Raw genomic sequence first — 26578 nt, 5'->3', positions numbered from 1 at the left:
ATCTCAGAACTTGGGTGGGTAAGGTTGGAGGCCTGTGCCCTGGTACAGCCTAAGCTGCACAGCAAGTTCCAGGCTGGTCAGGGTTCACAGTGAGATGCTCTTTCAACAGAACCAAGGGGCAAAAAGAAAAGGAAGAATCGCATGCCTTTGACCCCAGCACTCGGGAGGCAGAGGTAGGAGGATGGCCGTGAGTTCAAGCCCACCCTGAGACGACATAGTGAATTCCAGGTCAGCCTGGGCTACAGCGAGACCCTACCTTGACAAACAACAACAAAAAATAAAAAAAAGAAAATAAAGAAGACTAGGTCACTTCTGTAATTAGTTTTGCTTCCACGTTTGCTACAGCCTTTAGGAACCGTGTACACTTAGTTCTTACACTATAGCTCAGACTGGCTTTGAAGTCACTATGTACTTCAGACGGCAACCCTCTGTCTCAGCCTCTTAAGTGCTGGGATAATAGGTGTGAGCTATCTATCATGTCTGGTAGCAGACTTCTTCATGTCGCTAGTAGCTCGAGTCTTCTTTCCCTTTGAGTGTCACAGAAGAGGGAAATATAGTGATTTTTTCAGTTTCAAGTCTAATGAACCAATCAAACAGAAGGAAAGTAGCAAACAAATCTTTGGTGGTAATACACTCTTGAAAGGAGGCCCCAGTTTTCTATTGAGCTCCAGCTACTCAGTCAAGTTTGATATAAAGATACCTCATTTTCAAGTCTAAGAAACAATCTTTTTTTTTCTTTTTTAAAGCTTTAGCAAAGAAACTGGAGGCATGGGACAGCTTTCATTTTATACAGAAATACAAAATTTTGGAAGGAAGTTCCAAATTATGGCTTTATCAAGTTTCTAAATTATAGTGGATAGTACGTTCCCTTGTTTAACTGGGTAAGGTTAACCATATAGCAAGGAAATAATTTAGCTGTGAGAATGTCCAGACAAGTAGAAACATCACTGTCAGCTGAAGATCTGAGCTCAGGGTTGTTTCACACTTATAAAACCTGGTAATTGCCAGTGAACTTTCATTCATCCCACAAAAGCTCAATTTTGTTGGCAGTCTGTTTCAATAGAACATCTGGAAGTTAGAGATAATGAGACACATTTATAAAGTGTTCCATTCTCAACACCTCAAAATCCTATCCCGTTACCAACAGAGAAATTACTGCAGCCTTCCTGGTGTAAGTGTTTAAATGACTCATCCGTGGTTGTACAATTATGACTGTAACTCCTGACTACAGGCCTCTGAACTGCTCTCTGTGCTTGAGGCCATGGATGAGAACCCTGTCTAAAAGGAAACAAAAAGCCTGTCTAGGGCAGCAGCATAGATTTTAGGTTGAGACACAGAATCCACTCTGCCCCCGTGATTTCATTTTATAGCCAAACCAAGAGCCCTACTAAGTCATCTGCATTCTTCAGCATGCTTCTCTAAGTGGAGGCGAGGATTTGCCACCACTGCCGTTGATCAGGCACAGGTGGATGAGATGAGAGTGACAACTGACAATTGTTCATTACTTCTTCATAGAAGCATGGCCAATATTTACAAGAATGTTCTGTTGGGTCTGGTGGCATGCACCTGTAATCCTAGCTAATACTGAGGGGGTTGAGGCAGGAGGATTTCAAGTTTGAGGCTAGCCTGTGCTGTATGGTGGGGGGGAAGGTTCTGATGAGCCCATTGAATTCAAAATGGAATTTATGATATAAATGGCAACAGCAATTTATATCATATGGTGCATCTCCAGTTGTACCTTACTCTGCTCAGGTATGGTACACTAGCCAGCCTGGCATCTGGATGTGTAATACTATACTTGTTTATATCTATCTTCACTTCACTTATTTGCTCACTCCTAAATCTCATCCACTTCAGCTTCTGGCTTCACCACTCTTTAATGGCACTGGTAGCCTCTTAATTTCCAAACAATGTGGTTTCTCCTGGTCTTTGATACTTTTCTTTCTCTTATTTTCTCCCTTTAGCATTAGTCTCTATAAAAGGTCTTCTTCTTGAAGCTACTGATATCTGTGACAGCCCCCAGACACTTTTTCTCCTATTTCCTTCAGCGATGTGACACTGCATTGTCTTCCACATATTCTTCTTTCCTAGCACTCTTGTCACCTGGTTTAAGCTTTCCCCTCAATGTGGATGACGCCCACAGTGACATCTCAAAACATGGAGATTTAGCTCTGCTTCTCGGGCTGCCTGCTGGACCTCTACTTCCATCACCGCCAAGTAAAAGTCACCTTCTGAAGTTGGAGCTTTTTCTCAAAACTAAGCATCTTTAAAACTTTTTTACCTTTTCAAATACCACCTGTGAGGCATAAAGCCTAGCACTAGCTTATCTCCTTTATGCTTTTTTACTTGGATAATTGTAGAGACTCATTCTCTCTACTCCATTCTTAATTTCCTCCTACTCTGGCCCACTCTGATAATTTAGATAGCAAAACCTCATCAAGATTCTGCTAAACACAAAGGGGAAGGAGATCAACGCAGAGAAAAATCAACTCCTACCAAATCAGAGAGCCAAAGCCTCAGAGGTCCCCAACACCTCAGCACTGAAGCAGACCAAAAATGAACCCAACATGGCTCAGGGAAATCTTGCAGAAGAGGGGGCGGAAAGAATGTCAGAGTTACATGTTGGGTCATGATTTGCAGAGACATTTATCATACTAATAACTGGGGGCTATCTCCACAATGCACGACCCACTTTCATTAACAAGGAGGGTCTAATGGGAGGGGGTAGATCACAGATGAGCCTAAATAATGGTACCAAACTGCCTGTATTCACTGAAATGAAAACTAATAAATTAAAAAAAAAAAAAAAGCTTCTGCTAAACTTCTTTCAATGGCCATATATTTTCTCTGGTATCCTTAGCATGGTATTCAAAGGGTTTCCATAATTTGTCCCTTGTCTGTTCATCTGTTTAAACCACCTCACCTTGTTCTTTCAACAATAGACACAATGCATTATATGTAGGACTTCAAACTTCTTTTCCTCTGCTTATAACTCTTCCATGTTCAGTTCATCGCGAAAACTGTTTCTTATTCTGCCTCAGCACACACTACCTCCTCTGTGAAGCCTTCACTAATTCCTGAAATAGACTTGAATGTTCTTTCTTCAGGTGTACCTGGTATCAATCTCCATGGTAGTGCCTACAAAGGACACATTGGTCTCACACAGCCTTCCCTCCTCTTAGTCTCTTGAGAATAGAAATTATTCACATATGTACTCTTAAGTAATATAAGAAAATAGATGTAGAATAAATAAGTAATACTTTATGCTTGTATAGTATCTTATGGCTTTTCAAAACAATAACCCTTAGATTTTCACAAAACACTATACTTGTACACATAGGAATAAATATTATTCCTCATAATAGATAGAATGTGAAAAAGAATCCATCAATGTAAAAAAAAAAACTCCATTGCACCTATTTGTATGGTATCAGCTCTGAATTCTTACCATAATTAAAACCACTAACCACTAATGTTTGTATTTTTAAAAATTATAATCTTGGGAGAGAGTAGCTAAGAAATCAAGCACAGTGAGTGCTAGTAAAAGTGAGGTGATTTTCAGCATGATTGAATATAGCTAGGCTGTCTCTCAGTAATTACAGATGAGGGCAATCAAAACAGATTTTCATATGGGTTCAGAAATGGTTATAAAAACTATGGGTTGAGGGGGCATGGTGAGACAGAAGTATTTCCACATAGTTTATGTAATGAGATCATCTGTGATTCAAAGTTACCCTACTGCATTTATGAAACTGCCTCTTCATCTTGAAACAAAGCCATTCTTAATCAATGAGCTTCAAGCTAGTGAGAGACCCTGTCTCAGAAAGAGGTGGATGGGGGCTGGAGGGATGACTTAGCAGTTAAGGCGCTTGCCTACAAAGCCAAAGGATCTAGGTTCGATTCCCTAAAACCCACATAAGTCAGATATTCAAGGTGGCACATTTGTCTGGAGTTCATTTGCAGTAGCTGAAGGTTCTGGTGTGCCCATTCTCTCTCTGTCTGCTTCTTTCTCTCTCTCTCTGAAATAAATAAACAAATAAGAGAGAGAGAAGCTGGGCATGGTGGCACACGCCTTTAATCCCAGCACTTGGGAGACAGAGGTAGGAGGGTTGCTGTGAGTTCAAGGCCACCCTGAGACTACATAGTGAATTCCAGGTCAGCCTGGGCTACAGCGAGACCCTACCTTGAAAAAAACCAAAAGAAAAAAAAAAAAAAAAAAAAAGAAGAAAGAGGTGGATGGAATACCTGATGATAACACCTAAAGTTTTCCTCTGACTTTTACTTGCGCGCGCACGCGCTCTCTCTCTCCCTCTCCTTCTCCCTCTCTCCTTCCATAGTTAAAGAGTTGTTCTGGAGGCTGGAGAGATGGCTTAGTGGTGAATGCATTTGCACTCAAAGTCTAAGGACTTGGGTTCAATTCCACAAGACCCCTGTAGGCCAGATGCACAAGGTGGCACATACATCTGGAGTTTGTTTGTAGCAGCTAAAGGCTCTGGTACATCCATTCTCTTGATCTGCCTCTTTCTCTCTCTCTCTAATAAACATTTTAAAAACATTAAAAAAAGAGTTGTTCTTGGGAAGTGGCTACCTTGCATTTAAGTGAGGCTATGAGATTCAGTCTTGGTTAATGAAATGTGGGGAGAACTGATATTCATTACTTCAGACTGAGAAACCTTCTGCTGCTCCACTTTATCTGCCAGCTGATAACATACTTGATGACAGGTACCCTTAAAAAATGTGTGTTAAAGATGGCATAGTCTCAGGCTGGAGAAATGGCTTGGTGGTCAAGGCACTTGCCTGAAAAGCCAAAGGATACAGGTTTGATACCCTAGGACCCACATAAGCCATATGCACAAGGTGGTGCATGCATCTGGAGTTCACTTGCAGTGGCTGGAGGCCATGGTGTGCCTGTTCTCTCTCAAATAAACAAATAACTGGGTCCCTAAGATACTGTGCAGAGCAGACCTTTTCCAAATATGGGGTGCTGTTGGATTCTATGTGAATGATAATAAATTTCAAATGTGATAAACTACTGAGATTTTAGCGTTAGAATTACCTTAAACTAGATGAAAGATTTTTTTGAGAGATTCTTACTAATGGACAGAATGATAGGGAAGGAGCAGGAAGGAATCCTGGGAAAGTATTCATGTCAATGTCAGTGAAAATAAACTGAGAATAAAATATAAATTAGGCCTTTGGGAAAAAGCTTAAATGATTATATGTGCTGCAAGACTGTTGAGAGACTCCATCAGAAGCAGAGGCATCCCTGTGCTTTGCTCTGTGACAGTATTAAATCATTCTCTATCCACACTAGCCACCCTAGAAAAGGCTCCCTGTGCCTAACAATAGTCATGTACCCAGGCCTGCAAAAAAAAAAAAAAAAAAAAAAAAAAGAGGTAGGGTCTCATTCTAGAACAGGCTGACCTGGAATTCACTCTGCAGTGGCCTCAAACGAACTCGCAGCGATCCTCCTACCTATGCCTCTGAGTGCTGGGATTAAAAGCATATGCCACCACGCCTGGCTCAAAGTCAGGTTTTAAATTCACAAGATAGGTAACTAAAAGGACCGAAACTGTGGCAGTAGCTATAGATTCCCTACCGTGTGTGAAAAAGGAACATAGCTTTAAATGAAGTGTTCCTCTTGTGCTATTAGGGGTCTCTATATTTATATTAAAAAAAAGGAGCTCACAGGTTGATGTGAAGAAAACCACCATTTTCACTAAGATCAGTTCCTTTGAGAAATTCAGATAATGCAACCCAGCAGTCATTGCTTAGGACAGGAATTAGTACTTTAGCTAAGAACTCGCTTGCCCCTCTCAGTTTCTGTCAGTTCTAAGAGGACAAAGGTTCAGCTGGCCAGGCTCTGAGTATGTTCTGCAGCTCCTGAGCCCTAGCAGAAATAAATGGGAGAACTTAGGTTTCTTATTCTGTTCTTAACTTCTGTGAGGTCAATGATTTTAGATTTCATACATAATGAGATCATGTGTTAAATGTTTTTCCTGAGCTTTGCTATATTTCACTTATCATAATCTCCAGTTTCACTCATATTGTCACAAATGGTAAGAGTTTCTTCTTTTTATGGCTAAATAATACTCCATTGTGTATATGCTCAGCATTTTCTTTATCCATTAACGAGTTGATGAACACTTGGGTTGCTTTCATTTCTTGGCCACTGTGAATACTGCTACAATGAACACGAGAGTGTAGCTATCTCTTCAATATGCTGAGTTTATTTCTTCTAAATACTCAGCTAGTAATGGGATTTCTGGGCTACACACTAGTTCCACTTTAAAACTTTTAAGGGATCCCCATATTGTTTTCTGCAACGACTGTAGCCATTTACATTCCCCTCAACAATGTGCAAGGATACCCTTCCCTGCACATTCTTCCCAGTATTTGCTATTTTTAGGCTTTTTTTTTTCAAGGTGGGGTCTCATTCTAGTCCAGGCTGACCTGGAATTCACTATGCAGTCTCAGGGTGGCCTCAAACTCATGGCAATCCTCCTACCTCTGCCTCCTGATTGCTGGGATTAAAGGTGTGTGCCACCATACCCGGTTGCTACTGAGTTTTTGATTGCTTATGTATTCTAATATTTATCCCTGGTCAGATGTATAGTTTAGAAAATACTGTGTCCCATTCTGTAGATTGTCTCTTCAGTTTGTTATTTTCTCCTTTGTGGCATAAAAGCTTTTTAGTTTGATGTAATCCCACTTTTATATTTTTGCTTGTGGGATCTTCTCCTAAACAAATCATTGCCCTGTCCATGAAACAGAAGTATCTTGAAGTATTTTTCATATGTTCTTTTCTAGTAGTCACATCCTTTTTTGGTTTGTTGTCATTGCTCTTGCTGCTGCTGTTGTATAGGTAAGTGTGTGGATGTGTACGATATGTTTGTGAATATGGATGCGCATGTGCCACGGTGCCCATATAGAGGTCTGAGGACAACCTCAGGTTTTTGTCCTCTGCTTCACCTTGTTTGAGAAAGGATCTTCCTTTCCCCCCCCCTTTCTGAGTGTGTGCTCTAGCTGGCATGCAAGCTTCTGTATTCTCCTAACTCTGCCTTCCATTGTTGCAGGCATGTTGAGATCATATGCTATTTGCTTCCAGCTTTACGTAGGTGCTGGAGAATCACACTTGGGCTGGTAGGGTTGTAAGCAAGTGCCTTCAACTGCTGAGCCATCTCCCCAGCCCTTTTCTTATATTTTAATTTAAAATATTTAGAAAAGAGAAAAGAGAAAAGAGAGAGAGAGAGAGAGAGGGAGGGAGGGAGGGAGGGAGGGAGGGAGGGAGGATGAGAATGAGAATGAGAATGAGAATGAATTGGTATGCCATGGCCTCAGCCACTGCAATTGAACTCCAGACACTTATGCCACCCAGTGGGCATGTGTGAGCTTGCTCTTGCCTCATCTTTGAGCATATGGCTTACATGAGATCTGGAAAGTTGAACATGGGCCCTCAGGCTTTGCAGGCAAGTGCCTTAATCACTAAGCCGTCTTTCCAGCACCTTTTTCTTATCTTTTATTGGTTCATTCCCTACTGTCTACAAATATGGTCATCCTTTCTTTAGTGCTAAAATTCTAAGAAGGTATCTTCTATTTTTAGTGGTTTTCATTTCACATCAGTTTTTTTTTAATGTGTGTGTACATGGTATGCATGAGTGTTCATGTGTAGGGATATGTGTGTGTGTGTAGGTATGCTTGCATGTACATGGGTGTGTGTATGCATGTAGAGGCCAGAGGCCGATATGGGATGTCTTCCTTAATTACTTTCCACCTTACTTACTAAGACAGCATGTCTCACTTGAATCCAGGGCTCACTGATTCAGCTAGTCTAGCCAGCCAGCTTACCTTAGGATCCCTTGTCTCCATTTCCTGAGTGCTGGAATACAGGTGGGCAATCACACCTGCCTAGCATTTATGTGGGTGCTTTAGGCAACTGACAGGCCTTCATGAGGCAGAAGAGCAATGACTTTCCTAAACTGTCACAATTTGAAATATCAACAGTAAACACAGGAAGACTTATCACTTCTCTTCCTCCTCCATGTCCCTCATCTCTTTGTTTATATCTCTAGCACAGCACTTCGCTTTGAATTATGGCTAGTTGTAAATGTGTCTATCAAAACCATACTAAAGTGTAACTCCTGGTGGACAAATCTATCTTTCTCACATCCTTCTCATGTTTAGATCCCCTTGCAGTGCTTAACACAGAGCCTTGACTATATTGCTTACTAAGTGTTTAGTGAATGCCTGCTGAAATGCAAGTTTCCATCTACTCTACAGCATGGCAGGAAACAACAGAGTGAATAGCAGACACTATTTGTGGAACTGTGACTCAAATATTTTAAGTTGCAAGATTAGAATGAATAGTACTTGTAAGTTTCCTTTGTTCCATTATTAATTCATCATTATACAGGATTTATAGCAAGCTTACTGGGTTTACCAGGCACTCTGCTCACTACCAGAAAGGCAAAGACACAGTAGCAAAGGTCCTGTTCCTAATGAGCTCACTCTATGTCTAATAGGAAAGTAGACAATAGGCAAATACCATAAATTAATAAACTGTGATACTTGTTAGAAAGGCATTAACAAGAATTCTAAGGACTAAGATAAAAACCAGGAATAACTTACTTAAGCATGGAGACAAGTATTAGTCTCTCTTAGGAGATGGCACTCAAATTGAGGTCTGGAGAGGAATGAAAGATTTTGCTATGCACTGAGACAGGAACAGTGAACTCCAGATGGAATTGTTAAGTGCAAAGACCCAGAGGTTAGAAATGTCTAGGAAGTGGCAGAAAACTGTAAACTTGAGAATGAATGAATCTCTACGAACATAAGGCTTTGATTCTATTCTGATCTTAAGAAGAGGCCATTGAAGGATTTCTAGAAGGAGTTGCATGGTATAAATTGTGTTTTTTAAGTGAACACCCTGGCTGCTGATGGACAGTTGATTCGAGGAGGGCAAGACTGGACACAGTGTATGAGGAAGCTAAAGTGATCTATGTAAGAGTCCAATGTGTGGTCAGTAGGATGAAAATAATGGGGTATTTCCAAGTTAAATTTGAGAAGTGGAACCAATTAGATATGTTGATTATTTTAGTAAGTCAATGTCTCACAGCTGTAGGTTCTTATGGTTAAGAGGATAGAAAGCTATTAGTGTTGATTTTACTAAATCGGGAGATCTGCCCTTGAAAGTCTCTAGAGATAGTGGAGTGAACTGCTCTCTCACAAAAAAGAAGACAAGCTGTCAAGTCCCACTAAGCTGGCAATAACTCCATCTGACTGTTGTGCCATTAATCCTGGTTTGACAACCTCTGGGATACTTTTGGTCCAGCTTCAGAGACTCATTAGGAAGATAAACCGGCCTCTCTTCCTCATGTTGCTTTCAGTACATGCCTACCATCCCAGCACTTGGGAGGTTGAGGAAGGAGAATCATGAAGTTTGAGGGCAGCTTTGGCTGCAGAGTCTTGGTCTTAAATTAAAAAAAAAGAAATTGTTTAGGGACTTCCGGCCAAGATGGCGACCACCTAAATGTGCTGCAAATCCCGTGGAAAGAAAGATAGATGCAGATCCTAAGGAGAGAACCACCCCATCATACCTCAAAAGGGCCCTAGTTTAAACTAAGGAAAATTGGCAAAACAAGCAAGGGTGCTGTTTTCCTGATGAACTGGATACCAGCCCAAGGGGGATGGAGACAAACACAGAGAAAAATCAACTCCTACCAAATCAGAGAACCAGAGCCTCAAAGGCCCCCAACACCTCATCACTGAAGCAGACCAAAAATGAACCCAACATGGCTCAGGGAAATTTTGCGGAAGAGGGGGTGGAAAGAATGTCAGAACCACATGTTGGGTCATGATATGCAGAGACATTTGTCTTACCCATAACTGTGGGCTAACTCCACAATGCATGACCCATATACCTCAACAAGGAGGGGCCAATGGGGAGGGGGCAGGCCATGGATGAGCCTAATAATGGTACCAAACTGCCTATATTTGCTGAATAGAAAACTAATTAAAAAATTGTTGAATTAACTTCCCACTTCCTTCTCATTTCAGATTTTTAGATAAGTGTATTTTATGCTAGTACCTGCTATCTTGAACATGACCACCTAAAAAGGTATTTTTGTATATTTAACTATATAAAGCAAACTGTGTTACTTTCTAATAGTAAAAAAATCAAGTAATATAGACGAATGCAAACCCCTCTTTTTGTTTTTGTTAGCTGGCACTCCTCTAAATACATGAGTGAGTGCCAAGCACTTATGCTTGTCAAGTCATAAAATGATGCTTTCTCCTTTTTTTTTTTGGTTTTTTGAGGTAGGGTCTCACTCTAGCTCAGGCTGACCTGTAATTCACTATGAAGTCTCAGGCTGGCCTTGAACTCATGGGGATCCTCCTACCTCTGCCTCCTGAGTGCTGGGCTTAAAGGTATGTGCCATCATGCCCAGCTTCCATTTTTGACATAAAGGAGAATTATTTATTTGTATATATCATAACTTGAAAATTTCTTATGAGTTTTTAAAAATTTATTTTGAGAAAGAGAGAGAGACAGAGAAAGAGAAAGGGGGAGAGAGAGAAAGAGATTGGGCCTGCCAGGGCCTTAAGCTGCTGTGCAAACTCTAGATACATGTACCCCTCTTGCAGGTGTGTGACATTGCATGCTTGCATCACTGTGTCTGGATTATGTGGGACCTGGAGAGTCCAACATGGGTCTCTAGGTTTTGCAGGCAAGTGCCTTAACTGCTAAGCCATCTCTCCAGCCCTCTCATGAGTTTTTATGACAGAAAAACAGTATATTAAGTAGTTTCCAGTTTTAGTTGGCTTTGAGGAAGAATTCTGTTTATCAGCTTTTTAAAAACTTTCTTTTGGATTTGAAAAAGGGAAAAGTGTTGCATTCATCTTCAGATTTTTTTTTTTTTTTTTTTAGTTTTTTGAGGTAGGATCTCTCTTTTTTTAAGTTGTAATCAAATTTGATCTCTAAATGATCCTTTTGACTTAGCCTCCTGAGTGCTTAGGAGCTAGGATCACAGGTAAGAACCACCATGCCTGCTAAACAGTTCTTCTATTTACCTTCATGCTTTTTGTGGTATTGAGAATCACATCTGTTTGACTAACAGTTGTAGATCCACAATTTATAAAAAATAAAAACAAACATAGAACTGAAGGACATATTAGATTTTCATGTAATTTATTACTTATATCACAAAAAACCATGACTTTGGCTCACAAAGTAATAGTTCAAATTTGAGTTTCAAATTTACTTTTGATTGCCATATGGGGTTAGAAACTTGATTAGATATATAATAGGAAAAAACTATTTACAGATAAATTCTCAGTAATATTAAGATGAATAAAATCTCTCTCTGGAAAGGGTGATATTGAAACCATGACATCAGAAGACCGACTTTGCATTTAGTGGTAGAGTTAGAAGTGAAAAGAGGAAAGACTAACTTTTCCAGGGGAAGGGCATTGTGGTGGTTTGATTCAGGTGTTCTCCATAAACTTAGGTTTTGGGAATGCTAGCTACCTAGCTGATGGATATTTGGGAATTAATGCCTCTTGGAGGGAGTGTATTGTGGGGGTGGGCTTATGGGCTTTATAGCCATTTATAGTCCTCATGCCAGTGTTGGGCACACCCTCCTGTTGCTGTGGTCCACCTTATGTTGGCCAGAGGGTGATGTCCACCCTCTGCTCATGCCATCGTTTTCCCCTGCCATCGTGGAACTTCCCCTCGAGCCTGTAAGCCAAAATGAATCTTTTTCCCAGAAGCTGCTCTTGGTTGGGTGTTTTCTACCAGCAATGCGAACCAGACTGCAACAGTAAAGTGGTACCGAGGAGTGGGATTGCTGCTAGACACCTGACTGTGTGGCTTTGGCCTTTTGGAGCTGATTTTCAAGAGGAATGTGGGAGGATTTGAAACCCTGGCCTAAGAGACTCCTTGTAGTGCTGTAAGTACAGCTTGATGGACTATTCTGGTCAGAGTTGAAAGACCCGAATGCAGCAAGAACTATGGACTATGAGGTTTGGCTTATGAGGGTGAAAAAGAGCTTTGCCTGGACTGGGCTAGCAGTTTGTGAGAAGCTTGCTCTTATGCCTGTGTCCTGAGAAGTTGTGCAGGGTTGCTTTGTGTAGAAATGAACTGGTGTGTGCAGAGGGATATAGCACCGAAAGAAAAATCTTTGGGTGAACTCTTGCCCGTTCAGCTGCAACTGAGAGATTACAACCTTTGAACTGGGCTAGCTGACCTGTGCTGGGGCAACAAGAAGAATGTAGACTCTTTTGAAGGGGTCTGGGTGCTCAAGGAGTGTCCTGTTCTTCAAAGTCTGCTTTATTCCCCCCTGGATTAACAAATTGGCACCCTACCTGGTATCATGGAGTATAAGAAATGCTGGAAAGAGGGTCATTGAGTTTGCAACATGGTCTTGTGTTTTGGAAATGGCCATGGACAGTGTGAAGCGGGTTTGCTGGTTGCCTGCATAGAGACCCCATGGGGCCATGAGGATGAACCGTGGAGATGCCAGGACCACGAGATGGCTGCTGGAGGAGCTGCTGGCCCCGGTGAGGTTTTCCAGGACTGTGAGTAGCCTAGCTGGAGGGGTGGAATTGGAATGCCAGAGACTTGTTGCTGGTTAGAATTATCGGACTTAGAGATCTGTCACTGGTTAGAGTTGTTGGACTTGAAGCTACAGATGTTTGCCCTGGTTGTTGTAAAGCTTGTATTGGTTGAATGTTTTTTTGCTATGCCCAATGCCATCTTTTGCAGTGTGAATATTTATTCTGTGCCATTACGTTTTTTTTTTGAGGTTATTTTTTGGTATTATGGCTAAGTTAAAAGATCCTGAACTATGGGGATGTATGAACATCATTGGAATTGATAAAAACTATGGGAACTTTTAAAGTGGGATGAATGCATTGTATTTTTTACATCATGTATGGATATCAGTTTATGGGGGCAAGGGGTAAAATGTGGTGGTTTGATTTAGGTGTCCCCCATAAACTTAGGTGTTGGGAATGCTAGGTTCCCAGCTGATGGATATTTGGGAATTAATGCCTCCTGGAGGGAGTGCATTGCTTGGGGCGGGCTTATGGGCTTTATAGCCATTTATAGTCCTCATGCCAGTGTTTGGCACACCCTCCTGTTGCTGTGGTTCACCTTATGTTGGCCAGAGGGTGATGTCCACCCTCTGCTTGTGCCATTGTTTTCACCTGCCATCATGGAGCTTCCCCTCGAGCCTGTAAGCCAAAATAAATCTTTTTCCTAGAAGCTGCTCTTGGTTGGGTGATTTCTACCAGCAATGCGAACCGGACTGCAACAGGCATCTACTAACAGTCAAGTGTCAGTAAAAAATGTCTGGTCCATTTTTCTCTTCCTGTGCCCTAACTTTTCAGAACTCTAAGAGTCTTTCTTTTTTCCCAAGCACCATGAATTTGTTGAGGTCTCATTTGACACTTTCAGGAAATAAAACCCACTTCCAAGTTAAAAGATTTACTGTGGGAGCCTGCAGTAGCTATGAGAAGCAGTGACTTTGAGCTTTGCTCTGTGTGGATGCCTGGATTGAAAGAGCAAACAAGGGCTGGAGAGATGGCTTAGCGGTTAAGTGTTTGCCTGTGAAGCCTAAGGACCCCGGTTTGAGGCTTGATTCCTCAGGACCTACGTTAGCCAGATGCACAAGGGGGTGCATGTGTCTGGAGTTCGTCTGCAGTGGCTGGAGGCCCTGGTGCACCCATTCTCTCTGTCTATCTGCCTCTTTTTCTCTGTCTGTCACCCTCAAATAAATAAATAAATAAAAATAATAAACAAAAAAAATTTAAAAAAAAAGAGCAAACAAAATTCCATAGTCTATAACTGCCTATTTTGTGGTCATTTCAGACTCTCATATTCACATCATAAGGCTGGTGGTCCTTAGTTGTCTATAAGCCTCAAATTTCTACTATCAAAGTTACTAAAGTGTTTGGCTGTAGAGATAGCTTAGCAGTTAAGGCACTTGCCTGTGAAGCCTAAGAACACTTGTTCCAATCTCCAGGTTCCACATATAGCGAGACACAAAAGTGATACAAGTGTGCAATGTTGCACATGCTCACACGTACCTGGAGTTCATTCACAGTGGCTGAAAGACCCTGGTGCGCCCATTCTCTCTCTATCTCTAGCTCTTTCTCGCCTCTCTCGCAAAAATTAAAAAAAAAAATTACTAATGTCTTGGTCAACAAAACCTAATGACCTCATTTCTTAACCACTTTGCTTAAAAAATTAACTAAGATGGGTTTTCTACCTCCCTACTATTACCATAATAGTGGGGATTAGCTGATTAGATTAGTGAGTTAATCTGATATCTGAGTTCCTAAGGGAATAAAACAGGACCAATCAAATGCAGAGCAGACCAAGGTCTGACGGTGACGAACAGCAGGAAGCAGAAGCAGAGCAAGGTGGTGACCTAAGGTTTATGAGTGCTTCCAGAGGCAGGCCCCAAGAAGAATGAAACCCCAAATCCTCTTGATGTCATAAAGAAGTTTGAAAGTGGGGATGGGGGTGCACGCTTATAACTTTAGCACTTCAGGGGCTGAGGCAGGAGGTTTACAAGCTTGCAACTTGCCTGAGTTACATAGAAAGATCCTGCCTCAAGCAAGCAAACAAAAAATATTGATGATGTAAATGATTTTCAATGATACATTGCTTGTAGTTTGATAAATACACACACACATCTGCCAGCCAGTTAGCAAGCCAGGAAAGACAAATTTATAACCTATTTCTGTCACAATTGTCTATCAGTGCCACACTAGATAGTTCTGTCAATTCTCTGTCCAGATTCTAGGACAGTGGGCGGCAGTCTTATATTTAAATAAGGATACTTAACTTCAGCTGTAGCCCTTGTCTCTGGCTCTGTCTTCCCCCTTTCCAAACACTTTATTGACAATTCTCATATACAGTACATTTTGATCAAAACACCCTCTCTCATTACCTTCTTTTGTTCCTTCTCCCCTTTTTTCCCTTCTTCTGAGATTGGGTCTCATATAGCCAAGGCTAGCCTCTACCTCACTATGTAGCTGAGGATGACCTTGATTTTTGATCCTCCTGCCTCCACAGGCATGGACTACCACGACTGGTTTATGCTGGGGCTCCAACCCAGGACTTCCTTTATGCTGGAAAAACACTGTACCAGCTAACTGCTTTTTCCTTTTTTTACTTACTCTTTTACACTCAGCAGACACCATCTCCCCACGCGGCTACTTCTTAGGAAGATCAACTAGTGTTGGTGTCTGCAGACTACCCTCATCTATGTCTACCTCCCTAACGGAGTCCACAAACTCAGGTGACAACGGTGCTCCAAGCCTAGGCAAATGCACTAGAAGAGGTGAGGCTGTGTTGTTTCTGGCAGCTTTCCTTACATAGACGTGCACGCCAGGCCCTAGCTTGCTGGTTTGATTTTAGAGACACTGAGCTGGTCTACAGAAATATTTTACATGCTCCAGAGAAAATTGGAGAGAAAATGGGAAACTTAAGGGGAAAAATGTGCAGGGAGTTGAAGCTGAAGGTTACCAATGGCCAGATTGGTTATTAAATTCTCAGTGAATTTCCATCTCACTGACCCAATGGGCTTCAAACTCTGAGATTAATACTTTAGTAACAAAGCTGGTGCTGGCCAGAGCTGAGGAATTCCAAATGAAATCAGATCTAAGGGAGCATTTTTGCTAACTCTTGGTCTTGCTTGTACTTTGACTTACAGCCGTTAAATGAAACATGATGAACACAGCACCGGGGTCGGACTATCCAGCATTTCAAGGTGGAAGTGTTTGCTTTTCTTGTCTCACTGCATTAGCCTGTGGATGCAATGCTCCTAATTAGTAAATAAAACCATATTTTCTCTTTGAAAGCCTCTGAGGCTTACAGATAAGTAAGCAGACCAGCTAGCAAAAATCATTTGGGAACTGGCCTCAAAGGGTTTACAGGTAATTCTAGTCTTTTTTTAAAATGCATGTAATTTTCAACTTTATGTATTTAAGCATTAGCAGCAGAACTAGCAAGATTTACAATAGTTCTATTTTCAGCTTCACCTTCCATGGTTCAACTATTGTCTCAAAATATCAAATGGAAAATTCATAATTTATATGTAAAATTGCATGTGATGAAATCTCATGCATCTCACTGTCCTGGCCAGGACCTGCAGTGTTCCTCTGTCCAGGGTGTCCATGTTGTATATACTACCAAGTCACTAATCACTATGCAGCCCTGTCAGTGTTATATTAGATTGATTGTGACTAATTCATAAACTAAGCTTTATCATAGGTAGGTATGTATAGGAAAAACTGGGAGACATATAGGATTTGATATCATCTGTAGTTTCAAATATCCACTGGAGGTCTTAGAACATGTAATGGGGTTTATTACCTTGCAGTAAAATCCTTTTGGGAAAATATTTGTTTTAAAAATCACGTGGCTGCCAGGCGTGGTGGCACATGCCTTTAATCCCAGCACTTGGAAGGCAGAGGTAGGAGGATCGCCGTGAGTTCGAGGCCACCCTGAGACTCCACAGTGAATTCCAGGTCAGCCTGGGCTAGTGTGAGACCCTACCCTAGACAAAAAAGAAATCATGTGGCCCAAAATACTAATAGCAGAAGAATGTTGACATCCATTTAATTAGTCACAGGATTAAGAACCTGAAGGATCTACTACTGTAAAGGCAGGGGAGGAAAAAAAGAACATAATACTAAACAGTTTCTTTGTAACTTTCTCATATTTTAGGGATTATACTATAAGACTTTGCTTAATGCTCACTAGCTACAGGAGGAAGACATTATTATTGCTGTTTTGTAGAAATCTGAGTCTCAGAATCATTATGTAACTTTTTTCCAAAGGTCACTTTTCCTAGAAGAGGCAGTATTTATGTGCACATAATCTGACTCAACAATTTCTGTTCTTTCCCCTACAGTTTGTTTCATTATAAGTTTCCCTCTCATGGAAACTCCATAAAATCTTCTACATGGCTTCCTGTCACTGCTACTAGTTTTCCAATGAGTCAGCTTGAAGGAGGCTGAGTGGCATGCCTACAGACACACTTGATAAGGCCTGGTGAAGAACATGGTCACAGGGTTATTAAACTGCAGTATCGTTAGGTAGAGTTTAGTCCTTGGTGAGTCACAGAGTGAGGAATAGCCAAATGTTTCTTCTTTCTAAGCCAGAAAAAGCTCTGCATTCGCCAGACATGTTGCTAGTATCATGTTTTCGGGAAATCAGTTATGAACTTAATTTTTAAATCACCTACTTTATTAAAGGAAGAATCCTCATACAAAGGTAGTGTAGAGGAGTTAAAGGCACACCTGGCAAGATTCTCCCTGGCAGAATGGGAAGCATTTTCTACCTAGCACAAAGAAGTCTGCTGAGTGAAGTAGTAGTCTCCAGTCAGGGTCAAGTTAATCACAGTAACTTGGGGTAAGTGCTGTGTGTCAAATGCAGACTGGGGAAATGGTAGCACATGGGATATAATTGCCATTTCTTTCTTTCTTGCTTTTTTTTTTTTTTTTTTTGTTCTTCCCAAGGTAGGGTCTCCTCTAACTCAGGCTGACCTGGAATTCACTATGTAGTCTCAGGGTGGCCTTGAACTCATGGCGATCCTCCTACCTCTGCCTCTCGAGTGCTGGGATTAAAGGTGTGCGCCACCATGCCCAGCTATATTTGCCATTTCTATTTTAGTCCCTTCTGTCTTCTCCCACCTATCAAATTTATGATTTTGAACAAGTCATTTAATATCCTTAAGGCCTTTATAGCAAAATAAAGATGACACCATATTTATCTAAATACACCAGAAAATCTGCTCTCTTCAAGTCTTCCTTTTAGTTATAAAGTTAAAGATTCTATTTTTAAAAGGCAGTAACAATTTAAAAAGTAATTCTGCTGTAAGTTAAAGAGATGAACAATATGTCAATTCTTCTTTCATACCTGCAGAAAACTAAGGAAATGTATTAAATGGCTAATTAATTATAGCCTGTGATCCTTAGTTGTAGTCATGGAAAGTTCAGTCAAACAGGAAAGTAGGGGGCCTTCTAAACATCTATGTAGATGTTGAAGCTTAATGAAATAAAATCATAAGAACATTAATTACTAAACTTCATAAAAGCCTTCCCTTGAAGAGGAGGAGAGATGATGGAAAGTCTGTGGGAAGCGGTCACTGAAGAATATTGCTCACTACTTTGCAATACCCGTGCTCCATGCACCAAGTACAAAATAGGCTCAGAATTACTTATCACAAATCTACATCTTACCTGGGATCACAGAGAAATTTGGTTTTCTCTCCTTCTTCTCTCCAGATAAGCCATTCTCGAAAAGAAGGATGTACAAACATTCGGGTCATGTCTCTGCGCTTGATTAGGAACATGGAAAGGTTCTCCATTCTCTGCTGAAAATCTTCCCATTCTAGTGTGCCTTCAATGCTACCAGCATTGATGGCCTGGAAGATATGCTCGTCAGTCAGTGGGTGGAGAGAGGCCACTGCCACGTTCAGGAGAGGCATCACCCGGTCAAAGGAAGACTGGGTTGGGAACTTCATATTGCACTGGAGTAAATAAACCTCCGAGAGTGAAACAGGAACGACTTTGTAGCTAGAGCTCTTTAACACTAGATACCCTTTCTCTATGAGGTCAAATGTGAGTTTCAGGTATAGATAGGACCCTTGACTGAGGGTCTTGAGATGAGAACTGAGTTTGCCAAATGTAGTATTGTCCATTTTGCCATTAAGTGAAATGTTATTCTGGATCTCTGAGCTGCTGTGTATCCGGTGCAGGATGTAAGCCTGCAGGTCCTGGTCTATGGCTTCATTCTCTTCTAGTCGATCCAAAAAAATCCTATGGAAAGGCAGCAACTTGGTAATTTCCTAAAACAGATGAAGAGAAAGAGAGAGAAAGACAGAAAGGCCTTCAGTTTCCCCTAACACTTATCAAGTATGAGGTTCAAAATTTTACTCTGAACTTGTGAGTGGCCAAAGAAATGAAGAAAATATGATAAAGTACTGGTATCCATAGATTAAAACACATTATGTGCAAAGGAAGGATACTATTTTTCCTGTACTGAGACTTACTGTAATTTTTGTGGGTCTTTGTAAAGGGTACTTTAAGAGTGATTTCATAGACAAGATTCTAAAAGCTCCCCTAACAATAATAGAACATGGAGTGCTTTTAAGTACGGGAAATGTGTTATGTGAGAAGGTGGCAATTAAAAATGTGGCTTTGTAAGCTTCCTAATAAATGACTACATTTAATACAGGTTTTCTGGAGATGCCTCAGTGGAAAGCTTGCTACTCTGGTTACTACTGGCTACTCTAGTCTATTTAGAGATTAAAGCAGGAAGGTGATAAAACAGGCTGACTCGCATACATTGGATTTCATCCTTTCTTATCTATGCCATAGCCTGGGCTCCTGCAAGTTCCCATGTCCTCTTGTGCTTAGTTGGGTCACGACCCTATATTCTTCCTTTCAAATAATACTCAGAAATTCTGTTTTTGTTTTGAGTAGAACATGATTTACTGAAGGTTTTCTTTCTCTGCTAGTTCTAATCCATCTTCCTATTCAATCAAACTTTGACCTTTCCATTTTACTGCGGTGGTTCTTGTCAAGATTATTAGCAATCCTAAGTTTACAACCAACAATCAAAGTTAAGTTTTCATCTTCCTCAGACTCTCAGAAGTGTTTGACACAGCTGGTCACATTTTTTTTCCTGCGGCTTTTTGGGGAAGTCAGTTTCAGCAGCCTGCTTCTATGGCATGTTTTCCTCCTATCACACTGGCCAGTTTTTCCTAGCCTCTTCTGTTGGCTTCTCTTTTATCTTTCTGCCCACCTTGGGCTCAGGTCTCTATTTGGTTTTCTTCTTTAGCCTTTGTCACTATATCAAATTTAGTTTTCTTAATCTCAATCTCTTGCTTTTAAATATCATCTATGTATGGATGACACCTAATTTCATGCTGCCAGAGTACTTATCTCTTCTGAGTTCCCATCTTATATCTCAGTGTACTCACAAGTTATACCTGGATGTTTTACAAACTTACTGTGACTAAATCAGAGCTACTAAATCTTGTACCCAATCACAAAACCTTCCCCATGTCAATAAGTGGCATTACCACTGACCAAGTCTTTAAAGGCATTTGTGATCTCCCCCCAAAGATATTGGCTCATGTGCTCACCCAGACTCCAGAATTCATTCTGATTTTTTTTCCCCTGCTCATATTTCCATTTAGTCTGTCACCAAGTCTCTTTTTTAGTTTTGAGACAGAGGCTCATTATGTAGCCAAGGCTGTTCCTGAATTCTCCATCCTTCTGCCTCAGTTTTCCATGTGCCAGGATTACAGGTACGCACCATCACACCTGGATCTTCAAGTCCTTTTGCCTTTCTTTGAAAATATTTTTCTGTTTTTTTTTTTCTTTTGGTTTTTCAAGGTAGGGTCTCTCACTCTAGCCCAGGCTGACCTGGAATTCACTATGGAGTCTCAGGGTGGCCTCCAACTCATGGCAATCCTCCTACCTCTGCCTCCCGAGTGCTGGGATTAAAGGCATGTGCCACCACGCCTGGCAAAAATATTTTTCCAAATATGACTATTTCAGATGGTCTCTATCATTTGTCTAAGACACCATCACTTTTCACCTGCACTTTTGCTTACATTCTGTACTCTACCTTTTATTTTTAATACAACTAGTACACAAAGAGGTCTTTTAAAAAGACATCACATTATGAGGGCCATTGGAGAAGCTTTTCCTGTCTATTTGAAACAACCATAATCTCTACGCCTTTATGCTATTTTTTTCTTCACAGCACTTATACTTTTAGTATATGTTTATTTTGCTAATTTTTTGTATTCCTTACTAAACTATAAGTTTTATGAAGGCAGGGACATTATGTGTTTTGTCCCTGGTCTCTAGAATAATGTCTGACATACTGTAAATATCTAAGACATATCCAAGGAAATAATAAATAACCCAGTGAGAATGTTCATAAAATAATTTTTATAAATCCTTAGCTGAAGTGAGAGAAGTATCTGAAAAGTAATTACAGGTCTCCATGAAGACACTAATGATTGGACTTGGCAGAGAACATGCACAGTCCTGTCTATCTTTTGGCACAGAGGGAGAATTAAAAGTATCTGTTCTATCTTCCTAGACATAATTTCTTCTGCAATTATGCATGGCATTATGTGAAAATATAGCTGAGGATAATACTGTCTATGGACACATTTGGAAAAATAGGGTTATAGCTGGGCATAGTGGCACACACCTATTGTAATTCCAGCACTTGGGAGGCTGAAGCAGAAGGATCATGAGTTTCAGGCTAGCCTGGGTTATACACAAGATTTTTTTTTTTTAAGTAGATTATGTTTCTGGTGGTTTCCATTATTTTACTTTTAACAATAAAGTTACTGCACAATAATTGTAGATTATATAGTTGTAGCTATAAAGATATGTTTATGTTGATCTGAGTTCTTTAATTATCTTTGGACCACTAATAAATATCTGTTAACTTAGTAGCCAGGAAACTGGTCAATATATGGGAATAATGAGAGTTTGGGGGCTTATTGTGACTCTTCTGTATACTAACGATTATTATTGAGTGGTTGCATCAAAATGTTGGGAAGAGTGTAAGATGTACGACATCTTAATATTCATAAATCCTACTGAATAATTAAGGATTTTTTTAAAGAGAGACTGAAACTGTTCCAAGCCACATGCAAGTATGTAAAGAACAGGAGACACAACTCCACAGCTACTCCTTAGCAGATATGTTTCCACAGGCTCAGCTCCACATTCTTGGTGATTTTAGGCCACTTAGTGATCAATGAGTGAGTAGGGGAAAGGTTTAAATAAAACAAAACCTCATTTTCAATCAGCAGTAAAGGGATAGCATATTCACAAACAAGTATACCTTTACAGGAAAAAAAAAAAACAAACCCACAAAAAACTACCATTCAGGAAGAAGCAGAGGAAAGCAGTAGAAAACTTGACTCTAAACTTAACTGGATTTTGCACAGCATTAAATGATAAAAAATATGAAACAAATCAAAGTGTATGTATAATCTTTGTACTTCTGTCTTCAGACAAAGTCTAGAAAATAGACTTTCTTTCCATGCTATTCTTTTTCAATATTTTGAGATAAGGTCTTGCTATGTAGTCCAGGCTGACCTTGAACTCATGACCAGGTTCCTATCTCTGCCTCCCCAGGGTTTGGCTTATAGGCATGTATCAAGAGACCCAGCTTTTTACAGCTACTTTGAGGGTCCTGTTACCAAGCCTTATCCATAGCAATGGGAACTGGAAATGAGAGTCATATATAGGACAGATGCTCTTTCTAGATCATCTCTTTTACTCTCATTGGGAATTTCCAGCTCAGGGAACTAGGATACAGAATTTTTTGTTTAAGCCCTTTCCAAGGACGATGACTTATGGTTCAAATGCAAACAAACACATACCTGTAAACTGGTCCTAACTGTTACAATTAATTTGAGCCAAGAAGGAAATTTTCCAATCATTTTACTCAGAAATGATACAATTGTATCCCCATAATCCGGTTTGTGAAATTCTGCTTCATTTAATCCATCAATTAAAATGATGAAATCTTCATCTGGGATTTTTCTCTCTGAGGTAGAAAGAAACACATTACTTTGTAATTACCAAGTAGAAAGAGTTCTTACTGGGTCTTTGATCACATATCTGTCTGGAAAAAAAGGATTAGAAAAGGTCCCTCATGAGGCCTTGAATGCTCAGGCTACATAATTTATTAGACAGACATGGAATAATCCATTTAATTAATTTGGCTTTCATCAGATATGAAAGATTTTGTCACATATATATAAGAATGTGTATTGTCATTTTCAATAATTCCCTTATTTTCAGTTATGAGATAGTTTGTGCATTGGTGTTATAAGAACTTGCATATAGAAATTCATTGTTCTCTCACACATGTAGAAGTTAATTAGGATGTGCTTTCCCCCAATCTGATAGTGTTAACAAGTAGCTCATATTCTTTTAGGAATCCTCAATAGAGGGCCCACAGACTAAAGTTGTATATGGGATCATATGAGAATGTATACTTGGACAGAAAAGATGAAGGACTACAGAAAAAGACTCCTAGACTCATAGACAGACTCTAACCAGGAAAGTTAAGTCCCAGGATCCTGGCAGCTTCCTAGATCACAGCTGAAGCAGCCTCACTGGCAGCCCCTCATACGATCTCCTGAAGTCTGGGTCTTGTGGGGAAGAACACTGTTTGTGTTCAGATCTCCTGCATTCCACCCTGTCCTAAATGCATGAAATCAGTTTATCTTTAGGTCTAGGCCAAAGATGGCTGAGTGAGATTTCAGGCATGTTCTCTTGTATTAGAATGCTTATCACTTTTGGAACAGCTTTGAGCAACTAGCTTTGAAAACCTCTAGACTAAATGAACATTTTTGTATAAATGAATTGTAATAAATAATAGTCACCAATTAGTAGGACTTTATAACTTTTTTATTAATTTGAGAAAGAAGGAGAGAGAGAGAGAAAAGAGGCGGGGGGGGGGGGAGAGAGAGAGATTGAGAATATGAATATGGGTGCACCAGGGCCTCCAGCCACTGCAAATGAACTCCATGTGCATGCACCACCTTGTGCATCTGGCTTTATGTGGGTCCTGGGCAATCAAACCTGGGCCCTTTGGCTTTGCAGGCAAGTGTCTTAACTGTTAAGTCAGCTCTCCAGCCCCTGGACTTTATAATTTTAAAGCAGACAGAGAGGGCAAGAAGACACTGGATGTCTGAGGAAGAAACAGGCTTTATCTGAGGAGGAAATGAAGATGGTTTCAAAATAAAAAGTCTAGACTTTTGTAAACTATTGGCTTTTTACCTTTAAAGTCAAAAAATATTCAAGCTATACATGCTATGTTCATTTAACAGATCTGTAGTCAACAAGTCTTTATATCCTTTATATTTTCCCTTGAAACACAAGTTTTGCACTAAGAAAACTTAATTTCAATATACTAATGCTATAAAGTCAGTTCTCAAATTATAGAGAATTTTTTTTCATTTTTTTGATGGTAGTTGGGGTGCTGGCAATTGAAATCAGGGCCTTGTAGAAAGTAAGTGCTCCACCACTGAGGTACATTCTTAGTCCAAAGAATTTTAACTTATTATTTTCATGTGGCTACTTTATTTTTTATTTTTATTTATTTGAGGGGGGGGGGGAGAGAGGCGCGCAGATAGGAAGAGAAAGAATGGGCATGCCAGGGCCTTCAGCCTCTGCAAATGAACTCCAGATACATGTGCTACCATGTGCATCTGGGTTATGTGGGTCCTGGGGAATCAAACCTGGGTTCTTAGGTTTTGCAGGCAAGTATCTTAACTGCAAAGCCATCTCTCCAGTCCTCACATGGCAAGCCATCTCTCCAGCTCGCATGTGGCTACTTTTTAGAAAAAAATTAGATATTCCAGTGCTAATTTGTAACGATGATCACTCATAAAATGGTGTTTAAAATATTAATTATTTATGAATGGGGGAGAAAGAAGGAAAGAGAGAGAAAGAGCAAATGAGAATGTGAGTATGGGCACACCAGGGCCTCCTGTCACTGCAAACGCACTCCAGACATAGGTGCCACTTGTGCGTCTAGCTGTACATGGGTACTGGGGAATTGAACCTGCATTGGCAGGCTTTGCAAGCAAGTCCCTATAACTGCTGAGCCATCTCCCAAGCCCATAAAACGGTATTATAAATGATGTAGTGCTAAGAGATCATAATAGTCTTTTTTGGGGGGGAGGAGTCCAAATAATTAAGGTAAAGAGAGAGAAATCTTTGGAACTAACTGGAATTTACCTAACAACTGGGAGCTGTTATGATATTGATTTTGAGGATTCAGGCTCCCTAAGCTTAACTGTATCTTAAATTTCTACAGAAGAATTAACTCAAGATGGCTCATATGAGCTGATTGTTGTAGCAAATCAACACCTCAACCCTGAGATGGTTATTAACCAGCGAGTAGTATTAGTGCATATAGTGATTACTGTAATAATCCAGAATACTGTAAGTTTTAACATCAGATATTGTCTTCCAACTTTTTCTTTTTAAAATTTTCTTCACTATCTGATTTTATTTAAAAAAGCCATTTTTTAAAATATACACACACACACATAAATATTCTTTTTTTGTTTTTTTAAATTTTTTTATTTTTATTTACTTATTTGAGAGCAACAGACAGAGAGAAAGAGAGAGAGAGAGAGAGAGAGAGAGAGAGAGAGAGAGAGAGAGAATGAATATGGGCGCGCCAGGGCCTCCAGCCACTGCAGACAAATTCCAGATGTGTGCGCCCCCTTGTGCATCTGGCTAACGTGGGACCTGGGGGATTGAGCCTCGAACCGGGGACCTTAGGCTTCATAGGCAAGCGCTTAACCGCTAAGCCATCTCTCCAGCCCAAAAAAGCCATTTTTTAATTTAAAGAAAACTCCCCTGGGATTTTGATTATTTTATTTTTTTGAAGCAAGCCCAACAGACTGCCATTTTTTATTATGAGAGAGCGAGAGAAAGTGAGAGAGAATTGGCATGCCAGGGACTTTAGCCACTGCAATGGAACTCCAGATGCTTGGGCCACCTTGTGTGCATGTGCGACCTTATGTGCTTGTGTTTTTATGCTTACGTGGAACCTGGAAAGTCAAACATGAGTTCTTAGGCTTTGCAGGCAATCCCTTAATTGCTAAGTCATCTCTCCAGCCTGGATTTTGATTATTGCTGAGGAAAAACTGACTATTCTAATCACTATATATTGCATCTCTTAGGCCACTTACTACACACCCACCCACACTCGCACACAATTTGAGACAGGGTCTTATCTAGCTCAGGTAGACCTTAATCTCATGATCTTCCTATCCCTTCATCCCAAGTGCTGGGATTACAGGCATGTACCAACATACCCAGCGTAGTACAGGGGATCGAACCCAGGTCTCATACATGCTAGGCAAATATTCTACCAATTGGACTACTATAATCTTTCATTTCATTCTGCAATGGTTATAATGCACATCCACTGTGGAAGTTATAACATTAAAAATTATTCCTAAGTATTACATTTTTGATATACTACTTATAATATTTGGTCCAGTTATCTGTTACTATGCCAATCAGCTAGGGGTTACTTGAATAACTAACTATGGAGGTTGGAATCATTTAGAGGATTCCTCACCCACATATGTAGCATCTGAACTGAACTCTGCATGTGGTTTGCATTTCTTCACAGCATGGTGAACTCTGGGGTAGACAGACATCGTACACGGTGATACGCAACTCTAAAAGCAAGTGTTTCAGTGTACAAGATGGAAGCTGCAAGGTCATTTATGACCTATAGATGCTACAGAGAATCACTTCAGTATTCTGTTGATTGAAGCAGTCAGAAGACCACCCAGATACAAGGGGAAGAGAGGGAGATGCCCTTAACTCATAGTAAGAACAATGTCAAAAATTTGCAGCCATTTAGCTAACATTGCCACATTTCTTTTTTTAATTTTTTTTAAATTTTTTTGTTTATTTTTATTTATATATTTGAGAGCAACAGGCAGAGAGAGAAAGAGGCAGAGAGAGAGAAAGGAGAGTG

The 26578-nt window shown here is 40.3% G+C and overlaps 1 protein-coding gene across 3 annotated transcripts in view; it reads right to left on the bottom strand.

Moving 5' to 3' along the window:
- Tanc2 (tetratricopeptide repeat, ankyrin repeat and coiled-coil containing 2) overlaps positions 1 to 26578 on the bottom strand; it is a 382841-nt gene that overhangs the window by 57580 nt on the left and 298683 nt on the right. For all 3 annotated transcript variants that reach the window (XM_045158789.1, XM_045158790.1, XM_045158791.1), the window contains 2 exons: positions 22440 to 22606; positions 18256 to 18863 (listed from right to left, as the gene is read on the bottom strand). In XM_045158789.1, the coding sequence (XP_045014724.1) occupies positions 18256 to 18863; positions 22440 to 22606 (775 nt within the window). The remainder of the gene's footprint in view (positions 1 to 18255; positions 18864 to 22439; positions 22607 to 26578) is intronic.

The sequence above is a fragment of the Jaculus jaculus genome, chromosome 9 (genome assembly GCF_020740685.1).
Source record: "Jaculus jaculus isolate mJacJac1 chromosome 9, mJacJac1.mat.Y.cur, whole genome shotgun sequence".
Lineage (NCBI taxonomy): Eukaryota > Metazoa > Chordata > Mammalia > Rodentia > Dipodidae > Jaculus > Jaculus jaculus.
Note: the sequence above shows the minus strand (reverse complement) of the source record. Positions and strands in the feature narration are given on the sequence as shown.